We start from the raw sequence: 15,611 nt of genomic DNA, 5'->3' as shown, positions 1-15,611 counted from the left end.
GGTGTCTGGGTGATGGTGCTGTCTGGCTTCAAGGCTGCTCTCAGAACGGGAGTTTTGGTGTCTGCTCCAGCAGAGGAGCCAGCAGAAGCTGCAGGGTGTGCTCATCGCTTCTTGCCTCTCTGCCTCATTACCCCCTGAAAACATACTGGGTTCCTGCCCACTGATGCCAGCGTGTCCCCTAGGATGTGGGTGTCAACAGCCTGAAGTGATCAGAAACTGCTGGAGATGCTTGTTGCTCTGGATGTAGGAAGGACCAGTTCTCCTGAGGGTGCTTGGGTGCAGATAAGGCATGGAGGGGACTTCTCCATGGTTTATCTGTCTTCACTAAGCTCTACTTTTTGACTTTCCATTTGTGTGATTTTTTTATTTTATTTTTTCCCCCTCCCCTTCTGAAATTATTGCGTTAGCAGGGCTTTAAAGAAATCTCTTCAAGATAATTATCCCAGATCTCTCTAGTGGATTTGCCATGTGACGATGTGTCTGCAAGGGTGTATTAATAGTATCATAATATTATATCTCAGTTTTCATCCCAAAGCGCTTCACATGCCGAGGGGCGAAGCCTAAATAGAAAGATGTAGCAAGTGAAATGGAGCTTTCTGTCTTGCCTACCAGGTCCCTCAAAGTCATGGCATGTGAGAGGAGCCTTTTTTTGCCGGTCCTGCACCAAACCTTAGTTTGGCCCTCAAGTCCCACCGAAGCCCCCCCATGCTTGGACCCGCCACCTGGTTTGCCCTGCCTTGCAGCTGGGCAGGGCTGTCCTGTGCTGGTCCTCGGTGGGCTCCCTGCCACCGATGCTCTTGTTGCCGCTGATTGCCTTGCATCCTGCCCGCAGCCTTCCCTGGTCTCCTCGTTAAAGACAAGCTGCATGGGGGTGGCTGTCCCTGTGTCAGCTGCAGGCTGTCCCTCGCTGAGGCCGGGTCAGGCGGTTAGCAATGGTCTATGCCGGGCACCGCTTGCGAGGGAGGATGAAGCGGGATCCGTGCTGTCACCTTATGATGGTTACAGCCCCCAGCCTTGCTGGAGGGTGCCCTCTCCCACTTCTCCAGGGCCACGCTTGGCTTTGGTCTCTGGTTGCTCCTCCTGCATGAGCCTGTGCAAACAGGAGGAGCATTGTGCTGCGCTGGCAATTTGAAGATGGTGATAAGCATACTTTAATCTGTCAAGCTCTGTCTCCAAATGTCTGCCCTTGCATTTGGGGCTGTCAAGGGTGAATGTTGCATTTCCTCCCAGATGTCTTTCACCTCTTCCATTGGCCCCTTCCTCCCCACACTGCTGTGCTGCCTCTCCATCCCTGCCCCGCTTGTCAGAAAGGCTGGAAACCCAGAAAGGGAGGCCAGCCCTGCATCTGCTGTGGGTGGGCAGCAGATGCCACCAAGCCCTGTGCTGTGGTGCCACCTTCCCCCTTCCCAGCAGTGAGGGAGGGGACCCAAAGCAGGGAGGAAACCACCTCAGGCAACACCAGCTGATGGTCAGTCGTGGGCCGCAGGGCATGTGAGGGACTGTGCAGTCCCACTGTAGAACAGAGAAATGTACTCAAGGTTTACTCCCTGCAACCCATCCTCTATGAATGATGCCTAGGCAAGAAATGGGGTGATGGTTGCAGCCCTGACTCTCCTGGGGGCTGGGATGGGCGTAGGGGGTCTCTTGCATGGAGGATGCTTGGCGTTAGATGAGCTTAAACTTGTGTTTGCATAAACCTGTGTTTGCAAGGAGCCTCCTACAGAGGTGAGGGGTCCAAGCAGGGCCAGGTGAGGTTTGCAGCCTGGAAACTCCCTGCGTGCCGATGTCTGGGATCAGGGCTACTACTGTTCATAGGAATGCGCAATCACTTGGAGACTTGACACCTGCTTGTCTGAAAGATGACTGAGGGAAGCCCTGACAGGTCCAGCTGGGATCTCCCACGTCTTTCCCTCTGTGTTCCCACCTCCAGTGGTTTTGGGGAGGGGGCAGAGCAGCAGCACTCTGGGATGTTTCTTGTTGCAGGAGGAGCAGGGAGCATGAAGCATGGACAGTCAAAATGTGCAGTTGTGGTTTGAAGGGCTGTCAGCACTTGCACCAGAGCTGACTTCATGGGGAAGGTCCCCTCTGGCAGCTCTGCTGCCTGCTGAGGTCTCCTCTGCTCGGGCCCGTGCAGCTGAGCCCCCTGGCAGCATGGGGGCTGCTCTCATGCAGGGAGGATGTGCCTGGAGTAACTTTAAAGTATTAAAACTGCAAAGAAAATGCAGGTGAGGATTGCTGGTAGGTGTGTGCACAGGGGAGCAGTGGGGTGGCTTTTCCCCCCTCCCTTGTCTGTTTTGGATGTGCTGGAAAGGGTCGTCACCAGCCCTCTGCTCCTCTGTAAGGCTCTGGGTCATTAATTCCTTTAGAAAGCTCTGCCCTGGCCCCTGTCACCTCTCCTCGGGTGATGCAGGTGTGGGCTGGTGTCTACTGGATGCTCTTCACCACCCAGCTGGTGGGAGGAAGAAGACCCATTTTGATCCAGGGCTGATGGGGTTTCTCCAGGCTATGTAAAGAGACTCTGCATTTCATTCCAGCTGTCCAGCAATAGAATATATTTAACTTTAAAAAAAAAAAAAAAAAATCCACAGTATCAAAACACAGCAAGTCACAATCCAATACTCGGTGATATAAATAGGCATACAAATGGTCCTCTGTAACCCCTTGGTTTGGGCTCTGCCATGAAAATGAAAGACAGGCTCACCATCGGGATGCGAATGGCACAGGTGGGCACAAGCCCGTTTCCCCCTTCCTAGGGTGGAAAAACCCCATAGACCCGAGCACGGCCAAAACCAAGGAAAACACGGACTTGAGCCAGCAGTGGACGATTTATCCTGCTCCCAGCCTGTGCAGCAGCACCCATGTCTGTCTGTGTGTGGTGGGAGGCTGGGGTGGGATAGCTTGCCAGGTGTTTGGGGGGGCTGTTGCCATCACATCCAGGCAGCGTTGGTGGAGGCGAGCCTGTTCTGACCCTGAGCCCAAATGTTCCGTTCCCTTTGACCTGTCTGCTGGAAACATCCTTAGAGATGGAAGATGGATTGTGCTGCTCTTGCCTTGTCGATCCTAGAGTCTATGTGAAGCCTTCACGTCCTGCTGCACTGTTTTGGTGGAAGGGATCGGGGGGGGGGGGGGGGGTGTGATGCTTCCCTCTGGCTGGTGGGTGGGTGCAAGGGAAGCAGGACTGAATTTTAGCCCAGCTATAATTATGAATACATATAACAAGAGGAGGAAGGATGGCTGGTGGGTGGTATGGGCTCCTGTAGGATTTGCTGTAACTAACCCTCGTTCAGCTGGTGCCACTGTCACCTGGGGTTTTACAGCGTACTGGCCCCACAGGGGGAAGGAAATGCTGAACACCAGTTCAGAAGATAAATTGCAGCACTAACTGAAAGTGCATTGTGTGTGTGAACATGGAGAGAAGCCAGCTAGAAAATATGGGGGGGTGTTATCATGCCGTTGTTAGCAAGCGCGTGGGAGAAGCCGTTGCTTTTGACTGGGACAGATCTAGCCAAGCTTGTAACTCTGCTTGTGTCTGGAGTTGAAATGTTAGTGAACTCTTGGTGATGTCTTGTAGAGGATGCAGTTTAGGTTGAATAGTAGTAAAGTACACTCTGGCTGAAGCGTATGCATGTATGTGAACTGCAGGGCCATCCCAAAACAACTAGGAGGCAAGGGTGGAACTAAGCCAGCCCCCTTCAGACTAATGATACCATGACTCCTCAGCCTCCTGTCCGTGGAGCTCGGCACGATACCCTGGGCATCATGGTGAGACTGCGACAAGGGGCGACTTCCAGCGGAACTGGAAGGTCTTTAATAAAACGTGTGACAGTAGATGCACGAAGGGAGGAACGTGTCTCGGGAAGCGCAGGATGAGGCACAGATGGAGGCACCTCGCATGTCTAACGCTCCTTACCGCACAGCTGCGTGCCGGAGCTGTTCCCAGCACAAAGCTCTGCTGGCCTCTCTGGCTACAAGTGCCAAAAACACGTGCCGTGGCCAGGAGCGATGCGAACCCCCTGCAGCAAGTGTGGTCAGGCAGGCAAAGGGCTGGGAGGGTGGGGGGTCTCTGTCACAGCACCTTTTCCACAGTGTGGATTTGGCAACACCAATAAACTTAGGAAAAAATGTTAAGGTGCTCTGTGTTGAAATGATTAGGCTGACCCAGAATGAAACTGGTTTAATGACTGGCCACAAATTCCAAAAAGACATTTGGTTTGGTTCCTACCTGGAATTGCTTTCCACAGAGCAGTAAATAAGCTGTTCAGCCTGGCTGGGTTCAAGTACCAATGAACTATTTAATCAAAGCCTTTTTTTTTTGTTTTTTTTGAGAAACCTGGTTTTCACAATCAGGAAAGAGCAGCAGAAAATACTGTGTCACTGGCGGATGGGCGTGAAGCAATTGCATTTATTCTTTGTTACCTACTATCACTCTTTAGCTGTGAAACTTGCATCCAAAACATCTATATTTATAAAGCAGAAGATGATATCAGGATAGCCTGGTGCCATGCACCTTTGACCAGATCAAGCGTTCACTGGCCGCAACCCCCAGCTGCGGAGGCAGGCTGGCAGCGGCACGGCGGGGGCTAACAGGACAGCACGGCGTGGCTCCTGCAAGCGGGCGGCGAGTTATCCAGCCCTGGTGTTGGTGGGCATCCAGAGCGGGTGGTCTCCCTCTGCGGCGCTCCGGAAAGAGATGTAAAAACGCTGGGTGATTAATTTGGTCCTAAAGAGAAAGATAAGCATTGCTGATGGGGTGGGGTGGGGGGAAGTGCTAAATTAGCATTCCTACCTGTGCCTTCACTGTGTGGCTTTTCTCGGCAGCGCATGAAGTGTGGCCACTGTGCGTGTACCTCTGGCTTGCTGCCGGCTTCCCCGCCGCGGGCTCCCCGGGAGCCCCTCAAGGGGATGGGCTCTGCCCGGTCTGTCCCTGGCAGAAAGCGCTGCTCTCTTATGAGAGGAGGAAAAACAAGTTGGGGGGGTGGATGTGATATTAAAGATGGGACTGAGCATATTTCCCCCCACCTTGTGACCACTAAGGCTTGAAATCCCATCTGTACCCTCCGGCTTGCTCAGCCTCTGAGCTCTCTGCAGCCCATGTCTCCCCACTACCTGCCACAGGGTGACCTGAAACCAGGCTCGGGGGCTTGCCATTGCCTGAGAGCGTGCTGCTGTTCACACCTGGGCTGGGGGAGTCTGGGGGTGCTGGTTTTAATCGGGACTGTTGCAAAAAGCAGAGTGTTTGATAGTTGTTATTACTGCAGCAGGGCAGCTTTGGGGAAAACGCAATTTGATGCCTGCTACCCAGTAGCAAAGCCAATCTATGAACTTGCTCCTGTCCTAAAGCAGAGAGTGGGAATCTGTCTGGTCTTAATTCAAATCGATTAAGCAAATCCCCCACAACAGGCAGAAATAAGGCCTTTTGTTCTCTGTGTCCATTGGACAGATTTTTAGAGCCTCCAAAGTGGTGTGTTGGCTGTTTTCTTGGCTTCACCAATTTGATAGAAAGGTCAAAAATAAGAAAAACTTTTAGAGAGCAAAACCTGAAGGTACACTATAAATCCCGCACCTCTTCTCTGCAGTGCTGCTAGTGCCAAACTCCTTCAAGCAATAAACGCAGCCAGCACATGGATGTAACCGAACCGATGCTCTCAGGAAACCCGTGGCAGTTCCAGGGAGGGCAGCACTTCCATACGAGCCCTTCCCCAACTAATCAGATTCTCCTGTCCTCACAAGATCATGCAGACAGACAGCACCAAGTGCGGCCAGAAAAGCCAGCAAAACCCTGGCTGTGCTGAAAAGGAGCTGCTGCTGCCAGCTTTTTGTGCCCGAGGGACCTTTGGTATGGGCACGTTGGGTCTCTGCCCTGTCAGAGCAGCTCCCAGCTGGGATGGGGCATCTGCTGCCGGTCTGACATCTGATGCCATGGGAGACACCACTTTGGGCAGTTTAACGCCCAGTGGAAATGTCAGCCTGGTTAACCCTTGCCAGACTGAGACTTCTTGCACTGCTTGACCACTGAATCATAGAATTGTTTAGGTTGGAAAAGACCTTTAATATCATCAAGTTTGCCACTAAATCATGTCCCTAAGTACCATATCTACACATCTTTTAAATACCTCCAGGGATGGTGACTTCACCGCTTCCTTGGGCAGCCTGTTCCGGTCCCTTGATAACCCTTTCAGTGAAGAAATTTTTCTTAATATCCAATCTAAACCTCCCTTGGTGCAACTTGAAGCCATTTCCTCTTGTTCTATCACTTCTTACTTGGGAGACCTACACCCTCCTGTCAGGTAGTTGTAGAGAGTGATAAGGTCTCCCCTCAGCCTCCTTTCCTCCAGGCTAAACAACCCCGGTTCCCTCAGCTGCTCCTCATAAGACTTGTGCTCTAGACCCTTTCCCAGCTTTGTTGCCCTTCTCTGGACATGCTCCAGCACCTCAGTGTCCTTCTGGTAGTGAGGGGCCCAAAACTGAACACAGTATTCAAGGTGTGGCCTCACTAGTGCTGAGTACAGGGAGGCAAATCACTGCCCTAGTCCTGTTGGCCACATGATTTCTGATACAAGCCAGGATGCTGTTGTCCTTCTTGGTCACCAGGGCACACTGCCGGCTCATATTCAGCTGGCTATCAACCAACACCCCCAGGTCCTTTTCTGCCAGGCAGCTTTCCAGCCATTCTTTCCCCAAGCCTGTAGCGCTGCATGGGGTTGTTGTGACCCAAGCGCAGGACCCAGCACTGAGCCTTGTTGAACCTCATACAGTTGGCCTCAGCACACCAACCCAGCCTGTCCAGATGTCTCTGTAGAGCCTTCCTGCCCTCAAGCAGATCAACACTCCCACCCAACTTGGTGTCATCCGCAAACTTACTGAGGGTGTGCTTGATCCCCTTGTCCAGATCATTGATAAAGATATTAAAGAGAACTGGCCCCAATACTGAGCCCCTGAGAACGCCACTTGTGACTGGCTGCCACCTGGATGTAACTCCATTCACCACAACTCTTTGGGCCCAGCCATCCAGCCAGTTTTTCACCCAGTGAAGAGTATGCCCATCCAAGCCATGAGCAGCCAGAAATGGTGTCAAAGGCTTTATTAAAGTCCAAGTAGACAACATACACAGCCTTTCCCTCATCCACTAAGCTAGTCACCTTGTCATAGAAGATCAGGTTAGTCAAGCAGCACCTGCCCTTCATGAACTCATGCTGACTGGGCCTGATCACCTGGTTGTCCTGTATGTGCCATGTAATAGCACACCAAGATCATAACCTTCCCCGGCATCAAGGTCAGACTGACAGGCCTGTAGTTCCCTGCATGCTGCTTTTGTCCCTTCTTGCTAACCTCCAGCCAACTAGGATCTCCCTGATTAGCCAGGACTGCTTACAAATGATGGAAAGTGGCTTGGTGAGCACTTCCACCAGCTCCCTCAGCACCTTTAGGTGGATTCCATCTGGGCCCATAGATGTGTGTGTGTCTAAGTGGTGTAGCAGGTCGCTAACTGTTTCACCTTGGACTGTGGGGCTTCACTCTGCTTCCCATCCCTGTCTTCCAGCTCAGGGTACCCTGAGAACAACTGGTCTTAAAGACCGAGGCAAAGGTGGTGTTAAGTACCTTTTCCTCAGTGAATCCATCTTCACAGGCACCAGAACAAGTTATTCTTAAGCCACGCTCGGCTGCTCCCATTTCAGAGCTTCTGCACCCAAAGTCTCAGTCTGGTTTCTTTTCAATACCTCTACCAACAGACCTCAGCCTGTCTGCAGAGCCTCCCGTACATCCATCCTGAGGCCACGGCACAAATAACTCGATATTCAGGCAGCATTTGGAGTTTGCACTTGAACCAGCCATTCTGTTTTGGCAAATGTGAGGGCTAGCCATTGCTCTTTGTCATTGTGCTCGCCGCAGCTGAGCTAGCAAGTTGTTTGGGTGGCTTGAAGGCTAGTTATAAACCTCAAAAAAAAAAGAGTTCCCATCGATCGTAGCAGCAGCTTGTGAAGGTGTTTTCTAGCTGTGCTACCAATTCCCTGTTTGCTCCTGGTTAGTTATTTACCCCTTATTTTCCCAGGTGGGAAATTAAGGAGCAGAGCTTCTCTGTCTCGCAGTAAATGCTGAAGCTCAATTCTGTAACATCTGTATGGTCCTGCAAGCCACAGAGCTGCAGACGCTACAGCACAGGTCGCTGAGCGGCCACCCTTTTAACCGGTCCTTTTGGTAGAAATGGTCAGAGTTGCAATTGTTGAATGTCATGAGCAGAAATCCTTTTGATTGCTGTGGCAACCGTAATCTTGAGGAGCTCATCCCTTGACTTTAATGCAGATGTCAGGTGGCTCTTGGGTATCATCTTTCTACCACTGACTTGCTAGGAGCTGGTTTTTTCAAAGTGCTGCTGTAGTGCTGCTGTCTTGCAAAGCCTCTCCTTGGCAAAGCAAGGTACCCACGCCTCGCTGCAGCACAGCATCATGGCAGGATGACATCATGGCACTGCTTCTCTGCTTGAGCACTCAGGTTAACAAGAAGCACCAACTGATGCTTGCCTTCCAAAGAAACCCACTTCACTGCTGCCTGTGTTGTGTAGCTTACGTGTCTCTAAAAGTTGATGGTTTTCATCCATCTTCCTCTAAAATTACAAATGAGAAGCTTTCCTGTCTCCACCATCCTATGGACCGTTGCTTTCTGTGGAGCAGCCCAAAGAGCTGAGCTCAGCACCCCCATTTGGGAACAGGGTAGTTGCTAAATACCTGCCTCTGGCTGGCCAGCATAGCAGTATGAGCCGCTGTTTAGCTGGTTAGGGTGTGAAGCAAGACAAATACAGCCTGACTTATACTGTGGTTCTGCCACGAGTTTGCTTTGGAGTCAAGTAACTGCGTGCTGCTGTTTCTCAGCTGTACAACAGCAGAAGCGATGTCTGTCTATCATCTACAGATGCAGGGGTTACTGTTAATATTTGGCCTGGACCTGTGCAATATTGCTTTAAACTTAATCTGACGGATCTTCCATGAATCCATTTCATGTTGATTTGTTTCCTGTCCTCTTGCAAACCACGTGCCAAAGAGCCAGACATATGTTTCCTATAGACTGTAGGCACTGTAGGACATGTGCTCAGTGGGGCTTGTGCAGTTTTGCAGGCGTCTATCTGAGCGTGTTGGCTCAGGCACGCCACGCTCAAACACTAGATAGTACTTGCACATGAACAAAGGGAATGTCTGCAAAATACACTGCCCTAGCTGAAGTCTGACTTGGTAAAACACACGAGTTGTTTGTGTTACAGATTTGCATCCTTATTATACCGGTTCCATCTGCCCTTCCGATTTAGGCTGCTGAGATCAGGGGAAGTGCTCGAGCCAGCAGTCTCCCGACTCGCAGCAAAGGTTCCTGACTCTCTGCCCCTTTCTCCTGTTCAGGCAGCCCAAAGCTTTTTATAGCACACAGCTGTCAAAGGATGAGGTGAAAAGAGTTTGTCATCAGCTCTGACGCCCGCGCTGGAGAAACATGCATGGTTTAGATGGGTCCTGTCCCACCACAAGTTAGCTGGGACTGTGAATTGTACTTTATCATTAGCCCTGGAGAAGGACTTCATGAGCTGGGAGAAGCGCAGCGAGGCATCGGTGTGTCCTCTCCGCAGGCTGTGGGCTCACAGCGAAGTGTGGATGTTGGGCAGGTAGGAAACTTTCCAGGAAGAAAAGTCCTGCATTAAAGCCAGCAGCTCTCCACTCGTCAGGAGAGCACCCGGGGCTACAGGGAGGTCAAGCCATGTTTCCTGCTGGAGTAAACACTGAAGGAGCTTTCTCCCCACCAGCTCCCTGAGGACACTGCAGACAGGTGCCCTGCCTAGTGCAGGGCTCTCCTCCACCCTTGGCAGGTGGGTGTCCTGCTCGATATACCCCTATGATGCCTCTGAGGGTTGAACAGACAGCGCACAACCGGGGGTTTTTTGAAGCCAGGCAGGCACTTCTGCACTTTCTGTCTGCAGATGGTCAGGCAAGGAAACATGTGTGCTCAGGGAGCGCTTGCTGCCATCTGACTTCTCAGTTCTCTTTGCAACAGGAGTTATCTTAACTGGCAGGATCTGGTCTGCATGGACCATGAAAACGTGCCTTAAAGCAAACCACCGCGCTGGGAGAGGCCGGGAACTCGTAGGGCAGCGGGGTTTGGTGCCATCCCCTCGCCCACCAGCTGTGCTTCTGCAGGAATGAGGGGCTGGAAGTGGCTCCCAGCTCTGTCTTGTTCGGGTGGCTCCCAGTTTTGGCAGCGGGTTTGCATGAAGCTTCTCTCGCTGGAAGGACCCTCCCCGGGCAAGAGCAGCAGCCTGGTTTTGCCCTCCTTCAGCAGGGCTCCTCCCGACACCTTTTTGGAGTGGAAAAGCAGCCAGGTGGTGCCACTAGGCCCCCCCCAGCCCCAGCTGAGCTCCTCTCACCCTGCCAAAACACCAGCCAGGATCAGAGGGAGCACTCTGCCTGGCTGCCCAATTTAGCTCCGCGCATCATGTGTTCAAACCACGAAAACGCAGCCCTATCCCATTTGGCCATGGGCCTCCCAACCACAACCACTACCGAGCACCCGGTTAGCACCAGGTCGTGATCCTCAAGCTTTGGGCACTTACCCTGGGGAAGCGGAGCAGGGACGGTGCTTCAGCCAGGAGCACACACCGTGCTGTAAGGGGATCCATTTCCAAAGCACAGAGACGCTTCCAGCAAGGCCCTTTCAGGGAGGGCGGGGAAGAAAAGGCTTTTTCTTTTTTTTTTTTTTTGGCTCCCCCAGGATTGTTTTACACTAGAAGCTTTTGACAGCACATAGCTGCGCCCACCACCCTAGAGGCAAGGCGCTGCAGGACACCGGTCCCTTGCTAGATAAAGTCTCCCCAGGGGCCGGCGGGAGAGGTCTGGTCTTCACATGGTGCCAGCGGATGGAAGCAGGGGACAGCCCCAGTCAGTTCAGCAGTACAACACGATTTACAGCAAGCACGTTTCTCAAGACATCTGCAAGGACAGAGCTTCATTGAGCATCATATATACACAGACAGCAGAGGAGGTCGGGCTAAGCCCTCTGCTACCACGAAGCAGTCAAGGATGGACTCTTGGGGTGGGGGAAAAAAAGTACCACTGGTTTGCTTTTACATACTGTACATATATCTATTAATAGCTCCTTGGCATCTGATCTTCACAGCTGGTTTCCTTTAACGGTGAGCGTAAAAAGGAGGCAAAACATCTTCAGCTACTTCCCCCTGGGAGAAGAGAGAAAGCAGCATCTCCTGCTCCCCCGGCTCAGCTGCCTGCCTGGGTGCCACCTTCGCCAGGGGTGTCTCCTTCTCCCAGCACCATCCTCCTCCTCATCGGCCGCCCACCGCGTGCTGGCCTGGGCCAGTCCTAACCCACGCTGTGCTTGCCCCATCTCCGCTGCTCAACAGGATCAGTGCAAGTCTCCGTCGGCTGCTCTGCACCTCCGCTCCGCTGGACGGGCAGATGAACCGGGTTCAAACAGAAGGAAACAAAACAAAAGGAAGAAGAAAGACAAAGGGTAATGAAAAGGTCCGTGGCCCACAGCTGCCAAAGGAAATCTCTCGCCGTGTTTTTCTGACCATACTTGTCCCAGCCACTACAGCTGCTGTGGGATCCCCTGTTCCTTGTAGCCTGTGAGGAGGGAGGGGAAGGGAACATGATTAGTGTTAATTCCTAAAGAGGACCCTCGGCAAGGCTTAAGTGAGCCTGGGTTACCAGGTATGGCAAGCCACGTGGGAGAATGGGGGGGGGGGGGGGCTGCCACATCCCCCCTGGCTGCCAGGCTACCCCAGGGCAGGCTCAGCCCCGCGAGCCGCCCTGCCTTGCTCGAGCCAACACCTGCCCGGTGCAACCACCTTCCCGGGCACGGCACCGCGGCCGCCGGCAGCCAGTCTTGCCGCTGCGGTGCCTGCCTGCCACCGGCCCCGGTTTGGGCAGAGGTACCTCTGCTTGAAGAGGTTATAAGGCACAGTAGGTACCAGCGGCCAGCAATTCCACCTTTACGGAAATGCTGTATTTTCTGCCTAAATTATTCTGTATTGGATCATGTTTTTTCCTGGAGTGTAGGGGAGCCGTATGCTTTTACATACTGCTCCAGAGACACCGCTGTTCCCAAGCGCTGATCTGGCAGCTTGCTGGTTGTGCTTTCAACACACTCGCATCTCTACTCGTGATCTGCGTCTGAGCCTCGTCCTTCGGAGGACTGCCGGGCAGGAGGAAGTTGGTTTCCTCTGTCCACCTTTTAGTTCCCACGCTGGCTTTTGCTAACAGAGCTCTCCAGCAGCGACCAATCTGCACTGCGGTTTGCAGAGGTGAACAAACATCTCTTGGAGGAGAAGGGGGATGACTTTAACCACAGGCTGATGTGTCGGAGTTCAAACGCAGACCTCGGGATGCCCCCCATGGGCCCTTTCCCTAATGAGATTCTCACTGCCTTGTTACGCACTTGCTTTGCTCCAGACCAGCAGAATTACAGGTGCTTTTGTCGGGGCACAGCAGCCGTCCAGTGGGACTGGAGAAAAATGGATGCCGCAAGGGCTAAAGCAGCCCGTCCTGCTGCTCGTCACAGCTCCTCGGAGGATTGGGGCCCCAATTTATTTGCTATCCTGTACACAGTGGTTGTGGGGAGGCTGCAAATCCCACAGGGGAGGGCTCCTTACCCCCCCGGGGCGGGTAGGGCAGGGAAGGGTAGTGGGAGAGCACCCGCAGCGCACCCGCAGCTCTTGTGCTGACACCCAAGAAACCAGAAAAATAATGGGTTTTTTTTTATATTTTCCTCAGTGGTTGCAAAGACTGCACCAGACGTTTTACCTGCTTTCTTTTTAAGAGAAGCTGCGATTGTTATTACGATAGTATCGATGCAACAGATCTCCCTTTTAAAGCAGCAAACAAACTGTCCTTACCTGCACTGCCAGCGCTAGTGAAGATCTTTCAACTAGAAACCGAGCCGAGCCTGTATCTGGAGGGTTTTGTTCTTTGTGTAAATAATGTAAGTAGCCTGTCATTTTTATATTTTGAATTTTAAATGAGTCTGAGGTTTCACATCTCAGAAGAATGCTTAACTCTTCAAACACTTTTCCATTGATGCTTTTAAATATTTCTTTCCAACCCTTATGGCAGGCTTTTGTAAGTAAGTCCCTTAAAAAAGCCGAACACAAAATACCAGCAGGTGCCACAACCCCTGTCTTTAAAGGACTTTTTGTTGAACTAAGAATTGGCCCCAGCAAATGAACTTTGCTGTACTTTGGAAAAATCCACGCATTCACCCAGCCTTGGCAGTCTGGATCTCCTGCTGCTAAACAAGCACAAGGAATAGAGAAGGAGATTAATGACACTTATCCGCACATATTACCCTGCACCGCATTGCTGCCCATTGTATGCAGCTGAACAGAAAGACTTTCACATCTTTCGAACAGCTTTTTCTAGGGGCAAAAAATGATGATTTCTTACGCATTTATGTTCTAAGTGTGAGTCAGCTCTGAAGGCAAGATGAGCTGGTTGGAAACTTGTAATATGGGCTTGTCTACAGCATCGGTTTAATTTGTTTAGGGAGCACAGTAAAAAGAAAAAAAAAATCCCATCAACCAGATGGACCAGAGAGTTGGGGCATGCCATAAATCCTTAGTTAAAGTAAGCAAGCTAGGTTATGCTTACAGTAACTTGCTTGCGTAGCCATGCCTTTTATTAAGATATAATAGAAATCCTTTCAGTCCTGCTATGAGTTTTGACGCTGGCTGGAAGCCAGTTACAGTGGCCGAGCCTGTATCTCTCTTTACATGACCTCAGTAAGCCAAAAGATGACCTGTCCTATGCTAAACTTATTTATTAAAATACTTCAGACTTAACTTATTAAAGAGTTCATATATGAAAATAGTTATTGCATTGCTTGCATCAGAATAGCTATTCTGTAGGAAGCAGCTTTACATTAGTACGCTTGCGATACAGTTACAGTGTGGTTCTGTAAAGCAGACAGCTCTGGGATCAAGATTAAGTCGACCTGAGTATTCTGAGCACAAAATCACTTCTGTAAACCATTGCAAGTAAGACTGAGGCAAAACCAAACCAGTCTGTGCACAGGCTGTCCTACTGGGACGGGGTTCATGCAGCGGGCGGCTCTCGAGGCTGAGATGGGTCCCTGCCTTGCTCTGGGGGTGCCCTTGGGGCATTGCAATGCCGGGTGGAGAACACGTCCCCAGGGGCTGTGCGGCCACAGGACAGACACAGAGACAGGCGGACACACGCACATACAGGCATATGGCTGGACTGGGGCTGGGAGCGGGCAGCATCGGCCAAAGCGAATCCCAAACGGCTTGTCCCAGCCGAGCGCTCGCTGCTCTCCGTGGGGAGCTGCCACGGGGTGTGAGGTGGAGGAGGAGGAAGAACAGAAACAAACTTACCTTGTGAGACTTTGATGGTGAACAAAAGGAGGCAAAGGAACATGAAAGAAAGAGAGAGGGAGAAATGTAACTGTAGACGATATATCCGAAACACATGGAGAACCAGAAAAGAACGAATAAATTGGGGCTGCAGAGTAAACAGAGAACAGCTGCTCTACCATCAGACATTCACACCAGGGCTAAACATTATTGAAATTCCTTGTACTTGAAGTGGATCATTTCATTTGGGGCTCTTGTTTAAAGGGGACGGGGGAATCCTCATCTGTTTTCCAGCTCACCGGCCGCGAGCCGGACAGGCTGGACGGACCAACGCCTCTGAGCGATGCTCCCACAAACGCTTTCCTCTGTGATGTTGCTGCTTCATGGGTTTGACCCAAGGGGAACCGCTGAAGAAAGGCAGCAAACAAGACGTCACGGTGTACCGGATGGCGTGTGCCATGCCATCTGCGGCCCGGGAGCTGGGAAAACTACACCTGACGGCTTTTCGGCTTTTTGGCAGTTTTGCTGCTGAGTTTGTGCCCACAGACAACTCGCAACCGCGGCGTGCCTCGTGGTGCTGCAAACCCTGGTGATATTTAACATTCCTACGATATTTTAAGAACTTACCCTACTGCGGCATTTGGTAGGAAACTGCAAAAAAAGGGCATTTTTAACTACTTTTCTCAGAATAATTTGGGGACTGGCTCTATTTAGATTTTTTTTTAAAAAAAAAACATAATAGGTCTAAGTGGGCAATTTATCCTCAGAATTTCCTTCATCTCGTGAAGGGTTACCAGCTGTTTTAGGATGTTGTTCTCTTCTGAGTCTCTCAAGCTCTTTCCGCTCCCTTTCCTTCCCAGGGCAGCTGCGTCACCTGCCCTAGCAGGGGCCCTGCAGAGAACAGAGGCTCGGTGTTGCTTTCCAAACTCCCTTGGAGCCCGAGCGTACAGTAACCGTGCAATCATCTGCTGCTGCTTCTGGCAAGGTCTGAGCGCTGTAATTAGCAGAGGAGTGAGAAGCGGACAGCATGATTACAGGTAATTTCTTACTACTGGCTGGCAATCAGTCCCTGAGAGTCCGCTGCCCACTGCAGAAGCAGGGGCTGCAGCAGGAGTCCCCGTCCTGTGAAACCACAAGCAGCGGTGCCTTCACTCGTTCATAGGCGCAGTCGTTAATTCAGAGGCCAGAAGACGAGCGAGGGCTTCCTTCGGAAACCAGGCTTAACTTCTTGGCTGTGTTCCCACAACGCATGGAC

At 51.7% G+C, this 15,611-nt stretch overlaps 1 protein-coding gene across 8 annotated transcripts in view; it reads right to left on the bottom strand.

The window, feature by feature from the left end:
- Window positions 1–4,382: 4,382 nt before the first annotated feature.
- STUM (stum, mechanosensory transduction mediator homolog) overlaps window positions 4,383–15,611 on the bottom strand; it is a 50,047-nt gene continuing 38,818 nt past the window's right edge. Inside the window, exons 3-5 of one of the 8 annotated variants that reach the window (XM_075749414.1) lie at window positions 11,104–11,612; window positions 10,586–10,961; window positions 4,383–4,720 (exon numbers count right to left, since the gene is read on the bottom strand). In XM_075749414.1, coding sequence (XP_075605529.1) covers window positions 11,578–11,612 — 35 coding nt within the window. In that variant the 3' untranslated portion in view covers window positions 4,383–4,720; window positions 10,586–10,961; window positions 11,104–11,577. Of the gene's footprint in view, window positions 4,721–10,584; window positions 14,387–15,611 lie in introns of those variants that run through there. The other 7 variants (XM_075749412.1, XM_075749411.1, XM_075749408.1 and 4 more) reach the window with 7 other exon arrangements.

The sequence above is a fragment of the Balearica regulorum genome, chromosome 3, assembly GCF_011004875.1.
Source record: "Balearica regulorum gibbericeps isolate bBalReg1 chromosome 3, bBalReg1.pri, whole genome shotgun sequence".
NCBI classification, from domain to species: Eukaryota; Metazoa; Chordata; class Aves; order Gruiformes; family Gruidae; genus Balearica; species Balearica regulorum.
The sequence above is the reverse complement of the archived record's forward strand: the minus strand, read 5'-3'. Positions and strand labels throughout refer to the sequence as shown.